The sequence below is a fragment of the Panthera onca genome, chromosome A2, assembly GCF_046562875.1.
Source record: "Panthera onca isolate mPanOnc1 chromosome A2, mPanOnc1 haplotype 2, whole genome shotgun sequence".
In the NCBI taxonomy this organism is placed as follows: domain Eukaryota; kingdom Metazoa; phylum Chordata; class Mammalia; order Carnivora; family Felidae; genus Panthera; species Panthera onca.
The window spans coordinates 1159200-1176049 of record NC_138340.1 but is presented as its reverse complement, the minus strand read 5'-3'; the positions used below and the strand labels follow the sequence as shown (position 1 = coordinate 1176049).

Genomic DNA, 16850 nt, shown 5'->3' with positions numbered 1-16850 from the left:
CAGCTTAGGAAGGGGCGGTGCTATCGTCACCAGGGAGGGGGCCACCTTGTCCCACTTCCGCGTGTCACCCCCCCCCACCCCCCCCTCCCGCCTCGGACTGCTGGCTAGGCTGACCCCCTGCGTCCTAGCCGCTGTCGAACTCCCCGGCCTGGACGTCCTCAGGGCTTCCACAGGCCCCACTTTTCCCCTCCGAGTCCCAAGAATCCCTGCCCAGCGTCGGGGAACGATGTTCCCAACCCTTGTGTACCGCCGGGCCGGAATGCTCTGCCTCGCCGAGGGGTCCCGAGCCCGGCTCTTTGCAACCCCACCCGTCTCCTCTTCCCGATGCGCCGACCCCGCTCCTCCTCCAGCGGACACCGGCCTTCCCCACCCGTGAGCGGGGCGCAGGAAGAGAGACGAATGCAGGTTCACTGGGCGGGGCGCCCCACTCCTCCCTTGTCCAGCCGCGGGGCTCCGGGAAAGGCGAGAGGGGTTCCCGCAGAAGGGGGCGAAGGAACGAAGGGGAGCGCGGTCCGGCAGGGCCCAGGTCAGGGGAGAGAAGGGTGGGGGGGGGGGGGGGGGGAAGGGTCGCGCACGTGGCCGGGGGGCGGGGCTGGCCGCTTCCGCACCCCCACCCGGCCACGTGGGGAGCGAAGCCCTCCCCCATCGAGAACGGGGGCGCGCCCGGGGCCGGGGTGGAAGCGTCCGGGGAAGGGGCGGGCTCCCGCCGGCCGCGCGCCCTGGCGTGGGGTGGGCGCGCCCGCGAGGGGGCGGGGCGCGCGCCGGGGAGGGAGGGAGGGCTGCGCCGGGAGGGGGTGGGGCCGTCCGGGGAAGGAAGGAGGGACGTGCCGGGACGGGGCGGAGCGCTCCCGGGAGGGAGGATCATACCGGGGGAGGGCGGAGCTTGCCGGCGTGGGGAGGGGGTCCTCCGAGAAGGGCCCGGGGGCGCGCGCCGCGGGTTACGGAGGCGGGGTCTCTGGCTGGGGGCCCGCGTGGGGAGGGCGCGCTTGGAGAAGCAGGCGGGGGCGCGCTCCAGGGCCGGAGTGGGCGCGCCGGGGGCGGCTCCTTCGGCCCGGACCCCGCCCCCGGCGGCCGCGCGCCGCTGGCAGGGCGGTGGAGGGCGCGCCGGGCGGGGGGCGTGGCCGCGCGCCCCGAGGGGGCGTCCTCCGGGCGGGGCGGGCCGCGGCCGCCCCCGCGGGCTCCGGTGCGTCAGGGCGCGTCAGGCGGGGCGGGGCGGGCCGAGCGCGGGCGGCGGCGGCGGCGGCGCGCGCCGGCCTCCTCCTCCTCCTCCTCCTCCTCCTCCGCCTCCCGCACTCGAGCAGCCGCCGCCGGCCGGACGGGCACCGCTCCCGCCGCCTCCTTTCAGCCCGCTCGGCCCGCGCCGCGCGCCTTTGCCCGGCATGTCGGCGGCCGTGGCGTGCGTGGATTACTTCGCTGCCGACGTGCTCATGGCCATCTCCTCCGGCGCGGTGGTGCACCGCGGGCGACCGGGCCCCGAGGGCGCGGGCCCCGCCGCCGGCTTGGAGGTGCGCGCGCCGCGCCGCGAGGCCGCCCCACCCGGGCCCCCGGGCCCGCCACCGCCGCCCCCCGCCGCCTCCGGCCCGGGCCCCGCCGCCACCGCCGCCACCGCCGCCGCCGCCGCCGCCGCCGCGCCCCACCTGCTGGCCGCCAGCATCCTGGCCGACCTGCGCAGCGGGCCCGGCGCCGCCCCGGGGGGCGCCTCGCCCGCCTCCTCCTCCTCGGCCGCCTCGTCCCCGTCCTCCGGCCGCGCCCCCGGCGCCGCGCCCGCCGCCGCCAAGAGCCACCGCTGTCCCTTCCCGGGCTGCGCCAAGGCGTACTACAAGTCCTCACACCTCAAGTCGCACCTGCGGACGCACACAGGTGAGCCCCGCTCCCCTGTCCCGCGCGCGCGCGCGGTCTCCTGCGCCCCTTCCCCCTCCGGGACCCCAAAACTGCGTGGCGCGTGGGGGGCGGGGAGGGGGGCGCGCCCGGGCCGCCGCCGCGCCGGCCGGGCGGGCGGGGCCTCGGTGGGTGGGGCGCGCGCAGGGGGCGTGGCGGCCACGCGGTCGGGCGGCGCGCGGTTGGCGGGCGCGACGGTGGTGGCTGCAGGCGCTCTCGGGGCGCGCGGCGCGATGGGGTCCGTGGGCGGGATCGGGGCTCCCGGACCGTCCCCTCCCCCCTCGGCTCCGTTTCTCCTTAATTTCCTGTGGCGTTTGGGTCTGGGGAGTGGATATTGTGGTTGGAGCACGTAGCTCTGAGATGGTTGTGTTTTCCTTTCCCTGTCTCAGTTTCCCTATGTGGAGAGGGAGGAGGAGTCGCGCCGCCGCCTCCGGGGTGGCATCGAGGATTCACCCCCGAGGGCAGCAGAGCGCCTGGCGCGGGAGCCGGGGTGGGGGGGTGCCCGCGCGTTTTTTTTTTTTTTTTTTTCCTTATGAGTTTTAATACGGCGGAGGGCGGGGCTGAGAGTGAGGGTTGGGGCCAGAGTCGGGGTGGGGTGGGGAGAGGGATTTGAAAGGGGACCCTTGAGGGAGTCAGGTCCTCATCGCGTTTGGAGGCAGGCTTTGGGGGAGGGTTCAGCGACATTTGTCACCTCTCAGAGCCGAGCGGGGGGGGGGGGGTGCGGCGAGGGGACGCCTGGAGGAGTCTGAGGCAGGGCCGCCGTCATCACCCTGTCGCCCCCTCCCTTGTCCCCCTCTGGGTCCACCACCCTCGACGCTGAGAATGGTCTCCAGCTGGGAGTTTGGGGTGTCAGGGGGAAGGTGGGTCTTGGTGGCTGGCCCGGGCTTGAGTGTGGAAGGCGGTCCTGCCCTGGCGGTGGGCATCTGGCCACCGGCTGTGAGGATGTACTTCGATTCCAGCCCTGCCCCTCTCCAGCACGAGACCTATTCCGGAGCTCAGTTTTTTCATCTGTGTAAAGGGCTCACGAAAGTCTGCCTTCTGAACGTCACTGTTTCTCGTGTCGCAACACTGGCTCTGTGGACACACTCTCATTGTGGAGAGAGGGCAAGAAAGCAGGGCTGGCCATAGTGGTGTGGTGGGGACGTGGTGGGGCAGCCTCAGGCCATTTGCAAGGCCTCGGATGCCAGGCACCCCCCTCCCCGCCTCATGTCTTGTTCAGTCCCCATCCTGCCCACAGGGACATACAGGCTCTGCTTGCTAGTGGGCGTAAGGCAGGACAGGGCAGCCGGGGCAGACTTGAGGGGGGAGGATCTGTATTTCCTGCAGGATCCTTCCTCTTCTGAGCAGTCCCTGGGTGTTACCTACACTTTGAGGCACTGAGGTGTGTTGTGAGGGACTCCTGGGGGGCCGTGAACACAGAGAGGCATCTTTATTTGGATCTGAGGGCAGATTCCTCTCTGGGTGGGGGGCTGGGGTCAGAGCAGAGCCCTGGCTCATGCTAGGTGAGTTTGCCGGTCTGAACCATGGGGGTGCTGGAGCGGGAGACCAGCCAGAGAGGGACCTCGTTTCTCCCACTGTATTCCTCCGCCTGTCCTAGGTAATTGTTGCCTGGCGAGGCTCTGGTGCACTGATTTGCTTTTCCCTTCTGGGTCGGTTGAAGGGGGTGGCCAGGCCACCTCCTACAGCGGCTCCCAAGAGACCCTCCTCTAGGGTGTCCTGGAGTGCTTCAGAGCCTCCATAGGCCCCCAGGCAGTGGCGGCCGGCTCCCTAAGCCCTGGGAGAAGAGGGACTCCTTCCTGGGCCCAGGACGCCAATGTTGTCATCCATGTTTTAAACGAGAAAATTGGGCTCATCCGGGGAGTGTCCCAGGGGAGGGTGGCCTCCCTGGATGGATCCCTAGTGCCAGTAGGAACTGTAACTCCGGGTATCCTCTCCCAAAGCCCTCTTTCATAATTATGGTGTGGGGACCCAGAGAACGCAGCTCCTGGGCCAACGCTGCTATTCCTGAGATTGGAAATCCTGGACTTAGGCACTCCTGGTGTTCTGTTTCTCGAGGGTTTCACACACTTGTCTGCATAAGACTGTGGGTTCAGTGTATCTGTGACCCCCCCACCCACCCCGGACCACAGAGCCCCACGTAGCTTTTCTGGCACCTAGTTGCGGGCGGGGGGGGGGGGGGGGGGGGAGTCGCTGCCCTCATACCTGGCTTGGGGGTGGGGAAGCCATGCTTGTCCCTGGTGCCCCAAGGCTAGCTTGGTGTTGCCCATTCACAGGGGCTGGCCTGGGGACAGATGTGAGGAGGAACAATAATTAGAGGTCAGCTGTCTGCCGATTGTCCCCAGAGGCCTGTCTCCCCCTGCTCTGCCTGAGGTTCACTCCTCCTCTCAGTAAAGAGAATGAAGTCCAATCCCAGCCTAGCTCCATTTTACAGATGAACAGACTGGGATCAGGTGCCTGGCCAGGGTCAAGTGTGGTACCCCCACCGTCCCTGCTCCGCTTGGCTTGGGGGTGGTGAGGCTGGGAGGGCAGTGGAGTCTTTCAGAGGGCCACCCAGCTGCAGGGGCAGGGCTGTCCTGTGCTCCCCCGGGGCCTGGCCTGCAGCCCCAGCACAGAGCTCTCCTGTGTGGGGTGGGCAGGCACTTCGGAAGCTTCAGGAGAAGTTGACGCTGTTGCTATGGATACGGAGATGAGAGGAGATGGGGCGGGGGTGGGAGGAGAGGCTGGCTGGCTGCTCCCTGCTCTCCCAACCTCCAGATCCGGACTGCTCCCCTGCCCCAGAGCCCCCAGCTCTGAGCACGCGGTGAGCCCTGCGCCTTCTGGGGTCTCAGGCTCCTTCCTGGCAAGAGGGAGCTCAGATCGGGAAGTGGAGCTTCTAGGGCCAAGGTCTGATCCCCGGGGCACAGCTGATGCCATTCTCTGTGGGGCGTCCTGGGCACCTTGGGGAGTTCTGCAACATCCCTGGCCTTGCTCACTCCATCCCAGGAATCCCAGGAACGTACCCGGTTGCGACCAGTGACAGGTGTCCCCTGGGGGAGTTGCAAGGTCACCCCCCAGGAGAGACCCCCTGTTTTACTCTAAAACCCACTCTCCTTACGTTTGAGGAAAATCAGGTAAGGGTCCAGTGTGCAAGGTACTGCGGGGAGAGCCCAGTCCCTGTGCCCTTAGATTCTGGAACCTTGGGAGGGGGTGACAGGGGCAGTGACGGAGGAAGAGGCTTCTCAGCTGATGGCATGGGGTCCTGTGGGGCAGGAAGGGGTGTGTCCCCAGAGAGGGGACCACACCCTGGCCTCAGGGGATGGGGGCAAGGGCCCTGGGGCATGAGTTTTGAGGATGAGGTGGAGAAGTGAGGTGGGGAGGGTCAGAGCAGGTGAAGGGTTCCATTTAATCCCAAGGGCAGGGTGGAGGGTGGGCAGGAAGGCAGGCCCGGCTTTGCAGAGGAAAATCCGTTTATGGAGCAGGGATTAGGGTCCCGGGAGAGGGGTTGAGGAGGGCTGTGGTAGGGGAGGGAGAGGGGTGGGCCAACCCACAAACCGGGGCCAAGTAAGAAGCCCCAGGATCCAGAGAGTAGGAGGTGGCTAGGGTGAACCCTAGTTTTTCTGACTGAGCAGCCCAAAGGGGGGCAGGGCAGCAGAGGTGGTGTTCTTTGCTGAAGAGCCCCCCCCAGGGGAGAAGCAGATGGGGAAACTGAGGCCAGGAGGGAAAGCAGGCATCGCCCTCCCAGGGCTGAGCCGACATAGACCCCACCCTCTCCCCCTGGCAGAGCTGTGAGCTCCTTTAAGGACAGGTGGGGTTCAGGAGACTGGTGGCTTATAGGGGGCAGGGTAGGACACTGCCAGGCCGGAGGGGGTGGGGGTGGCCTGTGAGCTCCCTCCTGTAGCAGGCAGGGTGCAGAGAGCAGCTGGAGCTGACTTTAGGTGCCCGTGCTGTAACTGGGGAGTGCGGGAGGGCCCCCAACATTGTGGGGGGCGATAACCACCCCCGCCCAGGCTCCCTGATAAACGTGGCCCAGATGGCCTGGGAGCGGGCAAGTGATACCAGTTCCAGGAGCCGGCCACCAGGGGAGTGAGGGCTGGAGGGCCGGCCCTCACTGTCACCCTTGCCCAGCACTGTTCTCCCCATCACACATGCTGGGGGGGGGGGGGGGGTGGCTGGGGGCGGTGTGACCCTCTCATCCCCAGGCACCAAGAGCCCCCATGCCAAGGATGCCCGTCCGGGTGCCAAGCGGGTGATGGCAGTGTGGGTCTTCAAGGAGGAAGGGGGGATGAGGGGCTGCACGTGGCTGGCCCTTTAAACAAATGGTAGTGGGAGCCCCTACCTGGGGGGGGTGGGGGCAGGGCGGGGAGGAGGGGTGAACCGCATGATGAACCAACAGTTAAGCCAGCAGCCCAAGCTTGGCTGGGAGCTCTCCCAGCCGCAGACTCTCTCCACAGATGCGTTAGGTGCCCATGGCATGCCAGGCCTGTGCCCTCTGCTTTGCAGTCAGGTGAGGGGGCAGATATCACACCTAGGAGATGCTAAGCACAAGGTTATTGAAGCTAAGAAAGGGGACAGTGAAGTGCACCAGCGGGGTAAAAGGTAAACACTTTGGCTTTGATCCTGGATCAGGGAGTAGCTCTGGGAGTTCGGAGGGCAGAGCACAGACTGGGCGGCTCAGCCCCAAGCCTATGGGCTATTGCAGCAGTCCAGGCAGGAGCTGGAGTCTAGAGCCAGGGTGGGGTCTGGAGATACTGTGAAGGCGTTACTGATGGGATTTGCTGCCCGGTACCACGCAGGCCAAGGTGAGGGATAGAGAAATGGCTGGGGGATGCCTGCCTTAGTTTTCGTGGCAACAACACAGTGCTTGAAAGGGGAACCCTATGGGAGGAGCTGGGATGTGGGGTGGGGTAGGTGGTAAGCCTTGGCTTTTCGGGGGCAGGGCCCAGGGGGTGGTTAAAGTCACAGAACATGGGGCGTTTTGGTGGCTCAGTCAGTTGAGCGTCTGACTCTTGATCTCAGCTCAGGTCGTGATCTCACAGTTCCGGGGATGGAGCCCTGTGTCAGGTCCTGCGCTGACCGCACGGAACCTGCTTGGGATTCTCTCTCGCTTTCCCGCTGCTTCCCTGTCCCCCCTCGCTTCTGCACACTCCCTTTCTCAAATAAATTCAGGAAATAATAATAATAAAATCCCAGAACGGGGCACCTGGCCGGCTCAGTAGGTGGAGCATGAAACTCTTCGTCTCGGGGTGAGATTGAGCCCCACGTTGGGTGTAGAGATCACTTAAAAACTATGAAATAAAATCGCAGAGTAGACAAGCCTCCCGTGGGCTGGTCTTTGTAAAGCCATAATGGCTACTTGAAGGGGACCCCCTGCCCTGCTCTCCAGACCTCAGCATCTATTTTCCACCTTTCTGCTGTATTTCCAGAACTGCTCTCTGGGCTCTTTCTGGACTACTCGGGGGCCGTCTTCAGGTAGTCTCAGCTGCTCCCCGCCTTCTGTAGCTCTGCGAGAGTGCTCCCTCACTTGTCCTCCCCCATGCAGTCTTCCTGGTAGGTGGGCGTTTGTTCCGGTCAGCTGGCAGACACCCGTCCCTACCCCTAGGGATGACCTCAGGAGGTCACGGTGAAGGTTAGTTGTCAGAGCCCTGGTCCTTGGCCCCTGGCCCTGCGGGGGGAGGTGGGGCACCCACCCCACGCAGGCCAAGCCGTCCTGGCTCAGGGACCACCTTTGCTCTGTCCTGTGTCAGGTCTCAGGACCTCTTGGCCTCCATTTTTCTGAGCCTGCACGGCACTGTGGTGGCCCCAACTGTCCCGAGGTCACCCCAGCCCAAGTCAAAAGGTTATGTCCACCAGGGCCCCGCCCACCACATCTTCCTCTAGTCCCTGTTCCAGTCCGCTTTGGGGCAGCCGGTGGCCGTACCTAGGGTCCCCTCCGGCTCTGAGCTTCCTGGTTGCTCCCCACCAACCTCCTGGCTAGTGGGCTGTGGCAGGGTGACAGGGCCTGGTATCTTGCAGGCATTCGCTCGACGTTGTGGGGGCGGCGGGAAGCCTCCGCGCCCAGGTCTCCGCCACCCGCGTGTGCACGTGAGCGCCCCAGCAACTGGGTGTGGGGCGGGGCTGGCGGGCGTCCAGCCGGCGGCAAGTCGACCCCGACCCCCCACCCCCACCCCCCGCCCTAGAGGGAGCGGGACCACGTGAGCGAGGCCGGCTGGGCTGCGGATGTCCCCGCCGCCACCGAGCTACGTGCGGCAGCTGTGTTCCCGGCGGCTGCATGTGTCCTGCCCCAGTGGGCGCTGGCACCGCTCTTGCAACCTGCTCATTGCAAAGTAGAACTGCCGGAGGAGGGGAGGCTGGGAGGCGGGTACTAGTCCCGCCGCCCGAAATGGGGAAGTGAGCCAACTGCGGGGCGCGCCAGCAGCGGGATGCCCGCCCCCCCCTCCGCCCCGCCTGCGCCCTGCAAGATGGCGACAGGACCGCACGCCCCTCGGAAGGGGCGCCGCTCCCCCTGGCACCAGGTCTGCTCTAAAGCCAGCAGCCCCGCCTCCAAAACCGGACTCCCCTCCCCCAGACTGCAGCCCCGGGGAACTGTCAGATCCAAGCCTTCCGCCATCCAGGTGGGGTAGGGGTCCTTTCCGGGCTGTTTTGAGCTCCGTGGTTCCGTAGACGAGGCCCTTGCTGAGACCCCTCCCCCTGCCTTCTGGATTGTTCCAGGGAAGGGTGCAGCCCCAGAGATTTAGGGTCTGCGAGGTCTTGGGCATAGTTGTGTAACCTCCCCTCCCCCCCGGGGGTAGGTGACAGCTCACCTGGATTCACAGTCTCCTGGGGCATGCCCTGCCCCAGGCGTGAGCCTGAGCCACAGGCAACCCACAAGAAATCTTCCTGGGGGGACCGCTGGACTCCACCTCCTCCTTTGGTGCTGGTGGTAGCCAGGAAGAAGGGGTGGGGGAGGGGAGGTTTTGGTCCCGCTCTTTCCTGGGCCCTGGGAGATGGCAGGAGCCCCTCTGCCTCGTCTGACCCCTACTCCCCTCCCCCCACCCCTCCCCAGCGGTTCTCCCCGGGACAGTCCCTTAGCTTTCAGAGCAGAGATGTCCCTGGCCTACCCTGTTGCCCCCACGGCCACAGGTCTGTCCCGTGGGCCTTCCTGCTGGCTCCTGGTTACCTCCACCATCGGTCCTGTTTGGGGAGCCTTTCTCTGATCCTAGACCGTGTACCTTCTCCTGGGTGTGTTCCCTGAGACAAGGTCAGCCTGGATCACTGCAGGGCCAGCATGTAACCCAGGATGTGACCACCCTGACCGCTCTGCGGCCTCCCCCGATTCCAGCGCTCTACCTTCCTATGTGGGGCTCCATCCAGTGCCACAAAGGGTATAGCACAGGGGTGCGGGCATCACGGATCGGTGTCCACATTCTGTCCACACCCCCACCACACACACACTCCAGAACTCGTGGACAAAGCAACGCCTGGGGAGTCCAGGGTTCCAGGCGCGGGGCGCAAGGGTGCAAGCTCCAGGGTGCTTACCACCCCTTGGCCTGGGGCGTGGCGGGGTCCCCGGTGGACCCTGCGTAGAGGTGGGGCCCTCGGCGCTCCCGGGTCGGCCGGGGAGATGCTGATAATACTCGCTGGGGGTCGGGCTGAAGCGTTCTGGGGCTGAGACCCCAGACGCGAGGGGTGGGTGGGGACAGGCGCTCGGGGCTGGCAGCGCCGTTCGGTTCACGGCAGGATGGGCGAGGCCAGCCGGGGAGGTGGGAGGGGTCTGCAGAGGAAGTTGCAGGGTGGCGGCCCGCCCCTCCCCTCACGGTCTGTTCCGCGGGGGCGGGGTGAGGCCAGTGGCCGTGGCCTCCAGGCCCTCCCCTTCCCGGCGGCCGTCTGTGCCTGGGCCTCGTGCCCTTCTCCTCCCTCTGCCCCCGTGTGGGGCTGCAGGTGGCCCTAGAGGCCCTTCACGTGTTCTCCATCTATAGAGGGGCCACGAGGGTCAGGGGGTCGTTGGGCCACGGGGATCCGCCCAGGCACCCCCACACCGACTTTGCGTCCGGGGTGGTCATTTTCAAAAGGAGAGGGCCAACGGGTTGTGAACACCTGAGAGCCTCCGGTAAGCTCCAAAGGAGAGCGGAGGTGGAGGTGGGGACGGCGGGATCCATTTGCATCGGGAGAAGCCCCTGCAAAACCCCGCATGCGTTCCGAGCAGGCGCGCACGTGTGTGTGGCTCGTGCACCGCGAGACCCTGTCACGGATGTCACGGAGGCGGTGCGGTGGTGCCGCGGGGGCGGGCCTGGAAGGGCTCGGGCTCCGCACGGTCTTCTTTTAACGCACGGAAACTGCTCGTGGAATTACTACGAGTTCATGGGAAAGAAAGGGCAGGAATACTAATTAGGGGTTCTTGAAGCGAGTGGGGCTTTCCTCTGCACATTTCCACGTGTTGAATTCACGCCCGGAGTTCAGCCTCTAGAACCGGGGCGCGGGGTGGGGGGGGACGAGTTGCCCCGCCCCCCTCCCCCCCTCCACTGACCCTGCTGTCTGCCCTCTGCCTCCTCTGCCCAGGTGAACGCCCCTTTGCCTGTGACTGGCCTGGCTGCGACAAGAAGTTCGCGCGCTCCGACGAGCTGGCGCGCCACCACCGGACGCACACCGGCGAGAAGCGCTTTCCCTGCCCCCTCTGCTCCAAGCGCTTCACCCGGAGCGACCACCTGACCAAGCACGCGCGCCGCCACCCCGGCTTCCGCCCGGAACTGCTCCGGCGCCCGGGCGCCCGCAGCGCCTCGCCCAGCGACTCGCTGCCCTGCAGTCTGGCGGGCAGCCCCGCGCCCAGCCCCGCGCCCAGCCCGGCCCCCTCTGGCCTGTAAGGGCCCTAGTCCAGCCCACCCTGCCGCACCCCTGCTGGGCCTGGGCCTGGGCCTGGAGCACCAGCAAAACGCCTGCTGTCCACAGCCCGGGGCGGGCCACGGACCGACGGCCGGTGTCCCCGACACTGGGGGGGTGGGGGGGTGGGGTGGCCCTTGGGAGGGGTGGCTGGGGCCCCGTGTGTGTAAATAGCCATGTCGGATAACTCTCTTCCTATGTGTTAAACAGGAACCCCAGGTGGGCAGCCGGCCGGCGCTCCCCTCCCCCCATCGCCACCTCCCTGCTTCGGAGAGGGTGGGTCTGGGGGGAGCGGCCCAGGAAAGGGGCACGTAACCAGTGCTCAGACTTGGCCCCCCAGCCCTCCTCTCCAGGTTGGGATGATGTGTGCAAAGAGCCATAGATGAACCGGGGGTTCCCGCGGCCCCACCCCCACCCCGCCCGGGGCCCCCCACCCCACTGAAAGCCATTGGAGACGTTCAGGGAATTGGGGTGCGGCTCCAGCCGCCCCCATCCGGGTATTCAATCTCAGGTGTCCACAGATTCTGCCCTGCCACCCAGCTCCCCAGCAGTGGGGGCAGGGTGGGGAGGGGGGAGGCCGGGAGGGGGGAGGCAGTAGGGTCCAGGTTTTGCTCCTAAAACTGGGGTAGGGAGGGAGAGAAAGGGGTTCTTCCAAAGAGCATTTTGACTCTCGTTTGGGGAAGGTGGATAACACGGGCTGGGGCAGATGCCTGCTTATTTATTTTCCTCTGTCTCTGCTGGTAGGAAGGAGGGGGCCGGTGAGCGGCCCCCCTCTGGGTGGGTGTGTGAGTGTGTGAGTGAGGACTGCTCCCTTCGGGGTAGAGTCCCCAGCATTGGCCTTCCATAGCATCACATGACAATCAATCCCTCCTGTTTGGGACCATGACAGTCATTGAGCATCGGGCAGCCCTTCCCTGCAGGTGCCCCTGGACCAGAGGTTGAGGTCCTGCTTTGCAAGGGCAGGAAGCATGAGGGCTGACCCCTGAACCCCATGGGATAGCTCGCTTTTTTGGACCGGATAGAATATTTTTTCAGGCGCCAATCCCTTTCTTGATCTGGGCCCCATGGGTGGTCCATTGTCCTCAGGGGGTGTGGGTGTTGGGGGGAAGGTCTGTATGATTCCTACTTATGGTAGGGAGGGGTAAGCGCCATGACCCCTCCTGGTGTCGTCCCACTGTGGCTTCGGTCGGATTTCATTTTGGGTAGGGACTGAGGGCCGTGCCCTAGAATGGAACAGACCCAGGGTCCCTGTCCCAAGACCCTGAAAGGACCTATCGCCCACTGTTGGCTGCAGGAGGTTTTTGGCACCCACGTGTGTTCCAGAACCCTTCTGTCTCCCCACTGGGGGCTGGGGATCTGGATGGCGGTGTGGACTGGACCTGCCTTAGCAGGATCAGGGGGTGGGTGCCTGGGGTCCTGGGGAGGAGGCCAGGGAAGCCCTTTGGAGCTGGGCTGGGAAGGGTCTTCTGGCCCAGTCTCTGGGCAGATCTTGGCAGGGCTGGCCCATTCGTGCCCTTAAACCCTCCCTGCCAGCAGTATTGGTGAGATGCCTTAGTCTGTGGGGGCAGGCTGGGGTCCCATTTTCCTTTATGTCTTTATGGACGTCCTCCTGATTGTCCCATCCCTGGCTGGTGCCTGTCCACAGGACGTGAAGTGTGGGTCTGAGGGCCCAGGAGGCCGAGGACTCGTCCCTGGCCCCTCTCCCATGTCCAGGGGTCGGGCCAGACCTGTGCCCCTCCTCCCCCAAGGAGCTGGAGGTCACTGGGACCCGGTTCCAGCCACTTCGCTGTGGCATCTCAAGGGGAGGGCCCCAAGGGACTCGTGCTGTCAGGTGGCGCACCCCCCCCCCCCACCTTACCCTGCCCTGCCTGGCCTTTTCCTTGTATTTAATTAAACAAGCCCTTTTTTAAACCCGACTCTGGTGACTGTGTGGTCTTTCTCACCTCTGGCCTTCAACCGGAGAACTCTCTGAGTCTCTGTCCCACGTAACAGGGTAGCCCCCAGGTCACCAGCGTCCCGCTGCAGAAAGTGAGGCAGTGGGGCCCTGAATCTCGGGACCTGGTGGGGGCATGGGATGACGCCCCCTCAGCCCTAAGGCCTGGGGAGGGGGCTGCTGGAAGCAGAGCGCGCTGCCGTCCCGTGTCACCCACGCCTCTCGCAGCTGCACCCCCCTCCTTCCCGCTCGGTTACCCGGCAACCGAGGCGCGGTGACACGGCGCCCGGGGGCGTCCCGCGCCCGCCCCCTTCCGGCACCGGGAGCCGGGCGGCAGGGGAGCCTGCGCCGCTGGGGCTGCTCGTGGGCGTGACAGGACTCCTCCCCAGAGTGTCCCCCGCCCCCGCTGTCTGTGCCCCGCCTGGCCCCTGTGCCCAGGGGGCTGCCCACGTTCTGCACGCCGGCCGTGTGCCAGCTCCCGACTGGAGGCGGCCGAGCGGGGGGGCCCCTTGGTGAGGGCTTGGCGTCCCCGGGAGCACCGAGAAGCCGATGAGGGTCTCGGACCCCTTCCTAGGAGATAGACACCCAGATTCCAGCGGTCTCCCGAGCCCCGAGGGCGGGTGTGGCTTGGGCGGGGAGCCAGACCCTCCCCAGGGGCTCCCCGGAGTCCGTCCCCGGGGAAGGCGGAGGCTGCGCCCTCTGGCGGCCGCCCCTGTCATTGCACCGCCGGCTCCTGCCGCGCCCTCCTCGGGGTCCGGGGTCCGGCCCTGGCGGCCGCGCAGGTGGCCCTCGCCCTTTCTCGAAGTCGGCCTCCCTGTTGCATCCCCTAGCTCCTGCTTCACTTTGTCCCCCTTTCTACCGGCTTCTGCCCCGCAGGCCCGCCGACGTTGTTCCTTGGACCCCTGTCCCACTGTCCCTCTCCAGCCCTTCTGGCCTTTCTGCCCCTTTGGGCAGAGTTCCTGGAATTCGGGGAACGCAGCCCCTGCCTCCAGTCTCTCTTGGACACCATCCCACGTGCTCTGAACAGCTCGAAGATGTCCCCCTCCTGCCTTCTCGACACTCCCTGGTCATGCGGCCTCGGGGACCCCTGACCCTCCCCGATGCCCCCCCCCCCCCCCCAGGCTAATGTTCCCCTCTGGCTGTGCTGCTTGTACGCTCACCTCCCCTGTGTGCAGACGATACTCCCTGGTCCGACACCAGGACCTCACCAACTCCAGACCCTGAAGGTGCCAACTCTCACCCCCAGGCCGCCCAGTCCCATCCCCCCCCCCCCCCCCCCCCCCCCCGGGCACTGGTACCTCCATGTTTCCTGGTGCGGAGGCCCAAATCCTTGACCTTGACTCAGTCTAACTACCACACCCATTTCCATCAGGAAATCTCCCCGGAGTTTTCAGAGCACATCCGAAATCTGCCCACTTGTACCCGGTCCTGGCGTCCACCCAGTCCACCACCTCGTCTCCTCATCTCAGGCAGTCTCCCCGCCCCCCCCCCCCCCCCCCCCGGTCCCCGGGGTCGCGCGGCCCCACCGTCGCCCCGCCCCCGTCCGCCCTCCCCTCAGCGGCCACCAGAGGACGGTCGTGAGCGCCCGAGTCAGGTCCCGCCCCCTAACGCCTACAGCCCTCGGAGGCTCCCACCTCCCGCCGTGTGAAAGCCTAAGTCCTCACGGAAGTCCCCAAGGCCCTGTGCGACCTGCCCCCATCCCCCGCATCCCTTCCATTCCTCCGTGTTTCCCTCTTGCCCACTCTGCTCCAGCCGCGCGGACCTCCCCTCGGTTCCTCCAACACGCAGGCCTGGTGCTGCCCCCAGGGCCTTTGCACAGACTGTGCCTGCTGCCTGGAATACCCTTCCCCCTCTTTAGAACTGTTCATATCCCACCGTCCTCAGAGGACTGCACGGACCACCTCTTAGTCCCCTACCCTGTTCTACTCCCCCTGCCCCCCCCCCCCCATAGCACTTAAATCATGCTATATCATTTACTTATTTCCGATTGTCTGTCTCCCCCATTGAGAACACTACTCCCACCAGGGTCGGGATCTCTGCCTCGTTCACCGATGTTTCTAGCACTGTGTCTGGCATACAGTAGGTACTCGGTGAATATTTGCTGAATGGATGACCAAGGCCATCCTCGGGCGTGGATGGAGACCAGGCGGGCTCTCGCAGAGGGGGGCCCTCGCTTCACCTCGCACGCGCCGTCAGACCACTCTCAGGGGCGCACCCTTCTGTTATTGGCGATGACAGGTGTTGAGAGACCCCTGCATGAGGGGCCTCAGGGCCTCAGGTGGCTGAGGTGAGGAGGGCAGTAGGCTGGGAGGGTCGGTGGCAATCACCAGCCGCTGGACCCAAGGGTGGCCAACTGTTCATACAGAGGCTGGGATGGCAACTTTTAGGTAACGTCTCCCCAAGTTTTAAACACGGGCGGCAACAGATTTATATCATTTGAAAAACTAGTACAGCACTCAAAAAACCTAGTCCCCAAACACGCACATTGAAAACAAACACACGCTGCACAGCAGCACAGAGCACACCGCCCAGAGACGCCGCAGCCAGGGGCCCTTGACAGGTGAGCGGACATGACCGTGTCCACCGCGCACGCGCACATCCCTCGGCCTGGAGCAGGAGCGAGGCGCCCACACCCGGCGCCCCGCGGATGGGACCCTGAACACAGGCGCGCCGCGGCACAGACTCTGAACACACGACGCTCAGGGAGGGAACCAGACCCGAGAGGCCACACGGGGTGTGAGTCCTCGTGTGTGAAACGTCCAGAACGGGCTCGTCCACGGCCAGGAGGGGGGCTGGGGGGGGGGGCGGGGAGGGGGAGGGCGTGCGGGGGGAGGCGATGGCTGATGGAGATGGGGTTTCTTTTTGGCTTCAGAATATTCTGGAATTACACAGAGGTGACGGTTGCACAGAACAGTGAATGTACCAAATGCCCCTGAATTCTCACTTTTTAAAATCAAGTAATTATTTTTTTTGTAATTTTTTAATGTTTATTTTTAAGAGAGAGAGAAAGTGCCAATGCAGGAGGGGCAGAGAGAGAGAGAGAGAGAGGGAGAGACCGAGAATCCCAAGCAGGCTCCATGCTGTCAGCAGAGAGCCTGATGCGGGGCTCAGACTCACAAACCGTGAGATCATGACCTGAGCTGAAGTCAGATGCCTAACTGACTGAGCCACCCCGGTGCTGAATTTTCACTTTTAAAATGATTAATTTGGGGGGCACCTGGGTGGCTCAGTTGGTAGAGCATGTGATCCTTGACCTCAGAGTCGTAAGTTCAAGCCCCATGTGGGGGGTAGAGGTTACTTCACAATAAAATCTTAAAAAATAAAATAAAATGATTAGTTTTGTTAATGTGAACTTCCCCTAAATAAAAAAGGGGAACGAAGCGGGGAAGAATTTGTCCAGGATGCCCTGTTGTCCCATCCACCCCTGCCCGCATTTCTTGTTTTCAGTCACTAAAGTCTTATCCCAGTTAGCACACATCACATGCGGTTTTCCGCACCCGCCTAGAACTGAGGACACATTCCTTCCCTGAACATTCATTGATCCATGTTACAGATGTGTGTTTAGGTCCTGTGTCCAGCCGGGTCCTGTGGTCACGGGCCCTGGCCCTGAGGTTCCCTTAGTCCGATGAGGGGTGGGTGGAGGCAGGTGTGAAAAAAATTTGTTCGCTGTCGGGGATAGAAAATGTTGTGAGGCTGCCGTGGCGGGAGACCCTCGGGGAGAAATGTGGTTGTCAATTGGAGAAACCCCACTTCATCCTCCTCCGTGGCTCCCAACCCTTTGTGGCTCCCCATTGCCCTCCTGGTTTGGACAACAAGCACCCTCACACATTCACAGCCGCAGGTTGCCTCTTGCCTGGACACTTGCTCAGGAAAGAGTGTCTGCGCTCAGAATCCCCCCCGCAATATTCCGTGCACTCTCCACTGTCAACGCTTACTGCGTTTGAAACCAGGGGCTCTCGGTGATCTGGCCGAAGAGGCAAGGGCTCTCCGCCCTCAGGGCCCACTGACCAGCCACCAGACAGACTTCGGACAAAAATCAGATCGTGTCCTCTGGAGAGTCGTCTCTGACCCTCTCCACCCCACCTGCCCTCCATTACTGTCCTTCTTAGTCAATTAATTTGTAATTGCGGTAAAAATACATAACAAAACGTTCCCTTTTAACCACTTGCGAGAGTACAGTTCACTGGCATTAAGCAAATGCACACTG

At 64.6% G+C, this 16850-nt stretch overlaps 1 protein-coding gene across 1 annotated transcript; it reads left to right on the top strand.

Annotated features, from left to right (window-relative positions):
• The first annotated feature begins 845 nt into the window (after positions 1-845).
• KLF16 (KLF transcription factor 16) lies at positions 846-12626 on the top strand. Its single transcript, XM_078443693.2, has 2 exons — positions 846-1860; positions 10393-12626. Exons 1-2 carry the CDS (start codon positions 1380-1382, stop codon positions 10692-10694), a joined length of 783 nt encoding a protein of 260 aa, XP_078299819.2. The 5' UTR covers positions 846-1379; the 3' UTR covers positions 10695-12626.
• The last annotated feature ends 4224 nt before the right edge of the window (positions 12627-16850 follow it).